Below are 9,365 nucleotides of genomic sequence, written 5' to 3'. Positions count from 1 at the left end.
CAAATCAAATGATACCATATTAATTACGGTGCAGTACAATTTATTATGGAAGGTAGATAAAAACAAACAACCGTTGGGATTTAAAACAGGTAGCGGCGAGGCAAGTGTAGATGAAAATGTTACGACAAGAACAAAACGGAAATACGTCGTTAGTACCCTCAACAATGTCCATTAAATAACGCTGCGTTGGGTAGGAAGATGCCCGTTACAACTTCCATAATAGTATTCCCTCTCTTTCCGTAAAAACTTACACCCATTCAATATACACTCTAAATTAATATTTTTTTTATTATGATTATGTAATTAAATTAAGTAAAATGCATATTGATTAATCATGATTAAGTAACTTGAACATTAAATTCAAACACATGACATACATGTACTGATTTCGTGTATACACCAAATGCATGTAAGTTTTACCCCTCCCTTTTGTTATTTTATATTATACCTAATTTTAGATAATCCCCACAAATAATGTTATATTTATATATATTATTTTATTTATTTTCATTCCATATTTGATATCTGCATTAGAGCTCAATATATCTGAATTATACGTTGTAGAACCCACTCTGGAAATAACACTTTCAAGAGAGTTTTTTTTCATTTCAAGACTTGAACCAAGATCTTTGATTAAATTTATATATTAATTGATATATTCTTAATTTATATACAGTAATTAGTTATGACTATATCAGCTAATACAAATAAAATTTAATTTATATATATGTGTGGGGGGGGGGGTCATTGCAAAAAATAAAATTTATACTGTTAGTACATTTTTTTCTGCTAATGACATATTATTATTTGAATTTTTTTGAACAATATCAAATTTAACCTGGAGAATCATATATAGGTCAACTTAACCTCATGATATTAAAAGCTTACAAGGTTAAATTTTATATAAAAGTATTTACATAATTAGATCACTTATTGAATAACATAAACAAAACGTTTTAATAAACATTAATCTATAATATAATAAAATTGGTAAGTACCCTGTTTTTTGCAAATTAGATTTCAATAATAAGATAAATTAGATTTAAATCCATAAATATTTGAGCAAGTAAATTACCCTTCAACAGCAGCAGGTTCATCCATTTGATCTTTGTTTCTTCTTCATTTCTCAACAGTGACCATTACATAACATAAACTGTTAGGACAATTTTGTGGGCCATCTTCTTCTTTTTCAGCATTTAGCAAGGTACCCATCTTTTTACTATATGCTCTCTGTAATCAATTCTCTGCCTTCAATGTAGGTGCCGACATAGTCCCTAAACAAGAAAAAATGCAAATAAGTAAAAAAAATAAGATTAAATTTTTTTTTTTTTTTTTCACCGGTGTCCGATATCCGCTTTAGGAGTCCGATTATATTTAAATTCGCCCCGCGTCAAACTCCATTTGAGGGAAGAACTCCCAACAAAATGCTTGTCCGACTAAATTTTTGTTTTAACAGTATGCTAAATCAAAATTACTACTAGTTATACTAACATCATTAAATTAGAGGCATTAACTAACAAAGAATTCTTTTTTGTGATTAGAAGAAGAGCCGTTGGGACTCCTTGTGTATATTTTCAAATATCCCAAAATTCTCGGACCGAAATCCAACAGCTAAATTCTTCCATTACTCTCTACTGTGTTTTAGATATATATAAAAAAGTTCTCCTTCCATTCTGGGCTTTTCTAACTTCAACAATTGAGCTTAATTATCGTGAGTTCTTTTTTCTTTTTCCTCTATTTTCTCTATCTACCTGTATGTGATGATGCTTTTTTTTTTTTTTTTTTGAAAACTGCCTCTTTATCTCTTCAGGGAGGTATAAGGTCTGCAGTCTGTGTACATTCTAGCATCTCCAAAATCCACTTGTGGAATTTTACTGTATATGCTTGTTGTAGTACTTGATAACGGTGGTGTTCGAGCTATGTTAGTCGTTACTCCTTTTTTTGGTGTTGTTTAAAAATTTCATGTGGATCGATCGTGAAGAATGCAGGTATTTTTCTCATCATTTCAAGTATGTGGGCGTAAAACTAATAATTCTCTGCTTTTGTATGTCATCATCAATACTGTTTCATGCTTTTGACATCCCAAATTTGTTTTCTGTTGATGCTTTTTTCTCCTTAGGAATGCAATTATATAGGTGTTGCTTAACAAGACCCTGTTGTTAATGGCACAAAAAGAGGGTGCTTTAAGATGTTTGTACAACACTTTTTAAGCATAGAATTCCATCTCTTTCTTTGAATAAAGGAGGAACCATTCAACTTTTGCTTTTACTTTATTTTGAATTCTTTTTTTGCTTTCTAGGGATCACTTTAAATTGTGCGGATCACTTTTTTTTGTCTTTTGACACTCTTTAGCATTACTCTTCTTAGAGTAGCATGCTTTATTTAAAATTGACAATTCTATTTTGATAAAGAAGGCGCCCAATAAAACATAATTTCCAATGAATAATGCACAAAATTTGTTGTTTTACTTTGCTCTGCTAGCTGGATAACTGCACCTAGCAGTATTCTTTACTTTTTCCCATTGAAAAGGTCATGAATGATATCTTAGTCCTTCAGATTTGCTTAAATAACGAAGCTTCAACTTTTGAAGTAATGCTACATTTGTTTTACATATACAATATCAAATCTTTTATTATCTTTACATTCCTAAAACTTGTGGTTCTAGTAGCTTTCTATTAGTGGGCATCTGTTTTAGGACTATACGGAGTCCATTTAAATTGATGCTAATGCATTATCCCTCCAATTATTGATACAAGAAAATCAAAGAACACACGGAATTGTCTCAAAACAATCCAAACACACTCCAAAAACAGTTCACTAATTCAAAGAATCGAGGACCCTTTTGAAGACCACTCTCTGATTCAAGAATGAAATACAAGAAGGACAATATAACTATGTGTTTGACACCTTTTGCAGCCAACAACAAACTAAGTTAACAACACAAGATGAAACAACAACAACAACAACAACAAAAACGGTTTCACAATACAAGATACAAAACGGATACAAAATTACAAAAGAAAAAGAATAGATAGATAGACCACATGAAGGTATAATGTTAAGAACCAATAAACCTTTCTCTTACAAAGACACAAGATCGGAATCCACCTCCCAAACATCAATGTTTCCAAGCAAATGCAAACACAAGTGATTCTACACTTGTCTAAGCTCTAATTTCAGTTTTGGGTGCCTCAGGGAAAGAGGACTTGTGTTTCTTTGTCTTGTAAGACTTATAACTTCATTCATAAATTAAGTCTAAAACCCTACAATGTTCCTTTTATAGCTATTACAAAATATAAGTTAAAATGACCAAAAGGCCCTTCAAAGAGTGGGCACCCATCTAGTGTAATTTATGGGCTGATTTGGGTGCATTTCGGGTCTCTTTTGCACTTCAATTGCACAAGCCAAGGCTCGGGTCCAACACACACTCTCCTAAGTCCATATCCATGATTATTCTATCATCCTCTCCATCTTGAGAGGAATTTGTCCACAAATTCACGGCTTCACCTCGTTCAATTGGTCACTTCAAAGGAAACCTACTCAAAACAATCCGCAAACAAGTCACAAAAACAAGTCAAAACAGCCCACAAAATCATGAAGAATCCGAGGGCTCAATAACAACAAGTCTCGGCCAACATCTTCATTTTGAACCTCGGCTTCCTCTCCATCTTGAGTCCTGTCTTCAATCTTATCCGAAACAAGTCTCCTACCATCATACAAGTATTGTAGTAGTCTCCATATCCTTCATGTTCCTTTCTACCATACTCCTCTACATGGATATATCGGTTTTGGTGAAGTGGAGTTTCGATTGAGAGGAATGATTTGGTAAGGGGGGGCTTCAGTTGTGGAGCTTGGCTGGGAGAAAATTGGCTTCTAAGTCCCTCTTGTTGGACTTGATCGAATTGAGGGGGAAGTGACTCATTTAGGTCTCGGGTTTGAGGACATTTGTTGGCTCGGATAAGTCTATGTCATTTAGTGGTGGTCTTGGAGGGTTGATCATTTGAGGTAAAGCTTTGGGAGTAGAAACATGAGAGTTTCTTCGACTCTCCACTCAATCCAACCTCTCAAGTATAGTAGATATATCCAAGCCCAATTTGTCAAGACCCGCATTCGCCTTAGCTATTTCTCGGGCAATAGCATCAAGGTGGGCCAAAATGGCGTCCATTATGGCAAAGGAGTTACCTACAAAATAGAAAACACATTAGTTGTACATAAACATCCTCACTCTCTCTTTTATTTCTTGTCTCTCGGATCCCTCACACTCAATCTCACAAGTGTTGTAAGCTTGCTTGTACTCCGAGAGTTGTTGAGAGGTGAATCAAGTGTGTACAACGATTCAAAAGAATGAAACACACAAAGGAACGTAAACACACTCATAAAAAAAATACGGTTTCGAACTAACTCACAATCTAGTAATTGGTCACTAGCTTGTAAGTTAGTATGGGAATCAACAAACGAAACTAAAGACACAAAATGAAACTAAAAGATCAAAATTTGAGCTTAAAATTTGTCGGTGAACTGTAATTGGTGATGTGGCAGTCCATGATTGGCCTCGGTTCTCAACAATTTTATTTTCCAAATTTTGAAAGTCTTGATCAATTCTATAATTTTTTACTTTGGTGAATATTGTTCAATGAAGGGAAATACAAACTAGTCTTTGGAATTCAAATTTCAAGACTCAAAACTCTTTGACTAGACTTGTACTTTTCCTTCAACATGGACCCTTGTTTTATGGAAAAGTGGTAGAGATGTAATGTAAAGTCTTTTGGTGGTTGGGGGATCTTTCAAGACTTAACAAGTACTACACCTTGTCTTTCACCTTTTTAAGATCATGAAGATGAACGTTTTTGAGTATTTTGGATGTAACCTCGGAGGTGTACGAGTTGAAGTGTTAAAAAAGGGCTCCAAACCGCCCCTAAAAACACTCCATGGGTGCCTATTTGCCTACTTGGTCATTAAAGGGCCTTTTTGTCACTTTCTCTTTTTATTTGTAAAGTACTATAAATAGAACAATATAGGGTTTTAGTTCATTAGTTTTTGTTGGATATTGTTGAAAGAACACATCTCTTGAGAGAGAGGGTCTCTAGGCCTAAACTAGGACATGAACAAGTGTGGATTCACTTGTGATTGTGTATTGCTAGGAAACGTTGGTGCTTGAGCGGGGGAATCCCTCTTGTGTCACGTAAGAGTGTGGTGTTGCTATTTTAAGTCTTAGGGGTCCTTAGATTTAATACATCTTTGGGTTCTTAACCTTGTAATAGTGTATGTCTCACTTCCTATCTTTACATATCATGTACTAGTTGTGTAGTCTAGTGAACCGGTTGGTTCTTGTTGTTCTTGTAATCTTGTAACCGTTGGATTTTTGTTATTGTAGTGTTGTTCCTCTCGTTATTGTTGTTTATCTCTTGTTGTTGTTAGTGTTTTTGGTGTCATTTACACCTTGTTTCTTGATGTTGTTGGAACCGAGATTTGGTGTTTGTTGAGCTCTCGGGTTTTCCTTTATTTGTGGATTATTTTTGGCTTGTTTTTGATACATACCAAATTTGAATCGTATCAATTATGCACATAAAATACTTGGTGAAGAGGTTTGAAAGTCACTTAAGAACAACAACAGCAACAACATAGCCAGTATAATCCCACAAGTGGGGTCTTGGGAGGGAGTAGGGTGTAGTTGAGTGATGTTGCACTTTATGTGGGAGAGGCGGAAGCTAGCCTCCTCTTCTCTTCTCCTTATTAGTAGTATTATCAAGTACGTTGAATCAATTATGTCCAGGAGTAAGCTCTAGAGCTTTAACTTATCCAAAAAAAAAAAAAAAAGAATCTAGAGCTTTAGCCTTGCTCTCAGAGATTAAGATTTTACGGTTCGTATTTTCATGAGTTTTCAGCAACTGAAATAGACCCCACCATCCATAATCTCTTTATTTTGTCAGGAAGGTGGGGAGATGGGAATTTATGCTTCACTCTTTTTCTCTCTACTGCTTTATCCAATTGAAGAAGTTCGTATAAATCCGTGTTTAGTGAAGAGGATTGTACTTAGAAGTACATAGTTTTCAAGTTTTATTATGCTCTTGCTTTATGGTAAACAGCTTATACATTTTTTAAAAGTAATTGGCACCTTGCTTTTTAGTGGGGTACAAAAGAAAATAATGACTTTATTGCCAAAAGGCCTTTAGTGCAAAGTATGCAATAAATCCTCTTCCCACTCACTTTGAAAATTTGTATTCAGTAGTTCAATCAGTATCTGTCATTGATTCTTACCTCCTGGATTGATCCATTTTCAATATGAAGAGGTAGTAAACTGCATGAAGTTTCCCTTTCATTGAACAGCACAACTCTCAGATCCCTTTCATGCATATCATATAGGTCAGTTAACTTGTGTGTCATATATTTAGAACTAAAAGTCAGTAAGGCATAATCTTGGCTTTGTTCTTCCTTTCACAGTAAACAAATGAATTTTCTATTCTGGCGTTCTGAGATAGCACTCTTCTGTTTTCGTTACTTCTTTAGCTGATACTGCTTCTTGATTCTATAGTTTTCTTGCACTGTGCTAAAGCTATTTCATTGTATATGTTGATGGTTCTTCCAGTTGTTGTAGCAGTCTGATTTATCACCCTTTCACAGTGGCTAATGAGCTGCTTCCTTCAAGAGGAACCGGCTAATTTTGTTTAACGCTCTTGAAAAGTAGTCAAGGAGAGAGACAAGAAGTGAAGGGCTGCTGCAACTAGGATCCTGCTTCTGTATTTTTGCCAGTAAGATCAGTAAAAACATAATGAAGCTCCAGCCTTTACTAACAGCTGTTGCTATTCTTATTCCGCTGCTATCAGTATTTCTTCAAGTCATAGCTAATCTTGATTCCGATAGAAAGGCTCTACTCAACTTTGCAGACTCGGTCCCTCATGTTCGAAAACTCAACTGGGATTTGGCTCTTCCTGTTTGCAAATCTTGGGCTGGTATAACTTGTAACAAAGATGGAACGAGAGTCGTTGCAATCCATCTCCCTGCTGTAGGACTTTTTGGTCCTATCCCAGCCAATAGTATAGGCAAGCTAGATGCTCTTAAAGTCCTTAGTCTAAGAGCCAATTATCTTAATGGAAGTGTCCCTTCTGATCTCCTTTCAATCCCTTCTCTCCAGTATGTCTACCTTCAGCACAATAACTTCTCTGGTGATATTCCTGTTTCTTTATCTCCTCGACTTGGAGTACTAGATCTCTCCTTTAACTCTTTTACTGGAGAAATTCCCCCCACAATCAATAACTTGACACGATTATCTGTGTTGAACCTACAGCACAATTCATTGACAGGAAAAATCCCCAGCCTTGACACCCTCAGGTTAAATAGCTTGAATTTGAGTTACAATATGCTAAATGGCTCAGTTCCATACTCCCTCCAGAAGTTTCCACTTTCATCATTTGCAGGAAACTCTCATTTATGTGGGACACCTCTAACTAACTGTTCCTTGAGTCCATCGACTTCTCCAGCAGCTGATGGCTCTGCAATCCCTGAAAAACAGAAGGCTGTCCACTCTAAGAAACTAAGTACTGGAATCATCATTGCCATTACGGTTGTGGCTTCTTCAGTAATGTTTCTCCTAGTCTTAGTAATCTCCTTCTGCTGCTTGAAAAAGAAAGTAAGTCATAACACTAGCATAGTTACAGAGAAGGTGGCTAAAGGGGGAAGGAGTGAGAAACCTGAGGACTTTGGAAGTGGGGTGCCTGATGCTGAGAAAAACAAGTTGGTGTTTTTTGAAGGTTGCTCTTACACCTTCAATCTGGAGGATCTTCTTAGAGCTTCTGCTGAGGTTCTTGGTAAAGGAAGTTATGGAACAGCTTACAAAGCCGTCTTGGATGAGGCAACAATTGTGGTAGTGAAACGGCTGAGAGAAGTAGGGGTTCCAAAAAAAGAGTTTGAACAGCATATGGAGATTGTTGGAAGGGCTGGGAGGCACCCTAATATTGTCCCACTCCGCGCATATTATTATTCCAAGGATGAGAAACTTCTTGTTAACGAATACATGCCTGCTGGTAGTTTGTCAGCAGCCTTGCACGGTATAATTGCTAGCCTCTAATTTTTGTTGCACATTGTTCATATTTTAGGCTTTATTTTTATGCAATCTTGATAATGAACGACAGGTAATAGAGGTATTGGAAGAACTCCACTAGATTGGGATACAAGATTGAAGATATCTCTGGGAGCAGCAAAAGGAATTGCCCATATCCACACTGAAAGTGGTGTGAAATTTACTCACGGAAACATCAAGTCCTCCAATGTACTCCTCACAGGAGGCCTAGATGGATGCATTTCTGATTTTGGCTTAACACCTCTGATGAACTACATATCATACAAATATAGATGTGCTGGGTACCGCGCTCCAGAAGTTATTGAAACACGGAAAGGGACACAAAAATCAGATGTTTATAGCTTTGGAGTGCTGCTCCTTGAGATTCTGACAGGTAAATCCCCTCTCCCGTTATCAGGACAGGATGAGGTTGTTGATTTGCCTAGGTGGGTGCGATCGGTTGTTAGAGAGGAATGGACTGCTGAAGTTTTTGACGTAGAGCTGTTGAAGTACCAGAATGTTGAAGAAGAGATGGTGCAGATGCTTCAGATTGGACTTGCTTGTGTAGCAAAGATGCCTGATATGAGGCCTACTATGGGAGAAGTGGTTAGAATGATTGAAGAAATTCGACAACCAGAAGGGGAGACGAGACCTTCCTCGGAGGACAGCAGGTCCAAGGACTCTAATGCACAAACCCCTGAATGAACAATGCAGTTATTTTAGTTATTCAGCTGTCAATTCTAGATCAATATAAGAATGCAATTTATCTCCATTGCCACCTTTTGCATGTTCTTGGACATATTAGTGTTTTATTTTTTATTCTTGATGCTATATATCCTATTCTGGTCTCTGTAGAAACTTATCAGCTCAACATAAATGAGGACGGCCTTTGTTTTTCCAAGGCAGAAATGTGCAATAGCAATAACTACATCTTAAATTGTTGCAAAATTTCAGCATTGTTTACATTTAGCCTTTTTAAACTACTAGTTTAATCCGCACGTACTAGCATGTGTAATATTTGATTATTTAAAATTAAATAATTTTGTCTATTGCGGAGATTTTTAATAAAGTGTAAAAGTTCAAATCAGTTTTCAAAAATCTTTCACACTTTAATATGATAATGTAAACATAAACATATGTACATATATATTTTACCACCAGAAGTTTCAAGCGATTGATGGATCATTACTTTTGCGTTTGTCATGTAGTTTTGTTTTCCTTGTTTGCTTTCCCTTGTTGCCGTAGACAAAGAGAGATACATCAATTTGAACCATATTTGTGCGGAAATTTTTAATAAAGTGTAAAAGTT

The 9,365-nt window shown here is 36.1% G+C and overlaps 1 protein-coding gene across 6 annotated transcripts; it reads left to right on the top strand.

Moving 5' to 3' along the window:
• Positions 1-1,324: 1,324 nt before the first annotated feature.
• On the top strand, positions 1,325-8,957 carry LOC107863506 (probable inactive receptor kinase At5g58300). Of its 6 annotated transcripts, XM_016709443.2 has the most exons (4): positions 1,409-1,711; positions 1,811-1,988; positions 6,587-8,045; positions 8,130-8,957. In XM_016709443.2, the coding sequence occupies exons 3-4, from the start codon at positions 6,770-6,772 to the stop codon at positions 8,759-8,761; spliced, it is 1,908 nt and encodes a 635-aa protein (XP_016564929.1). In that variant the 5' UTR covers positions 1,409-1,711; positions 1,811-1,988; positions 6,587-6,769; the 3' UTR covers positions 8,762-8,957. The 6 variants fall into 6 exon arrangements, with proteins under 6 accessions (XP_016564930.1, XP_016564929.1, XP_047264306.1 ...); XM_016709444.2 differs by lacking the exon at positions 1,811-1,988 and having other exon boundaries at positions 1,325-1,711; XM_047408350.1 differs by lacking the exons at positions 1,409-1,711; positions 1,811-1,988 and adding an exon at positions 5,771-5,934.
• The last annotated feature ends 408 nt before the right edge of the window (positions 8,958-9,365 follow it).

This window comes from Capsicum annuum, chromosome 3, assembly GCF_002878395.1.
Source record: "Capsicum annuum cultivar UCD-10X-F1 chromosome 3, UCD10Xv1.1, whole genome shotgun sequence".
In the NCBI taxonomy this organism is placed as follows: domain Eukaryota; kingdom Viridiplantae; phylum Streptophyta; class Magnoliopsida; order Solanales; family Solanaceae; genus Capsicum; species Capsicum annuum.
Note: the sequence above shows the minus strand (reverse complement) of the source record. Positions and strands in the feature narration are given on the sequence as shown.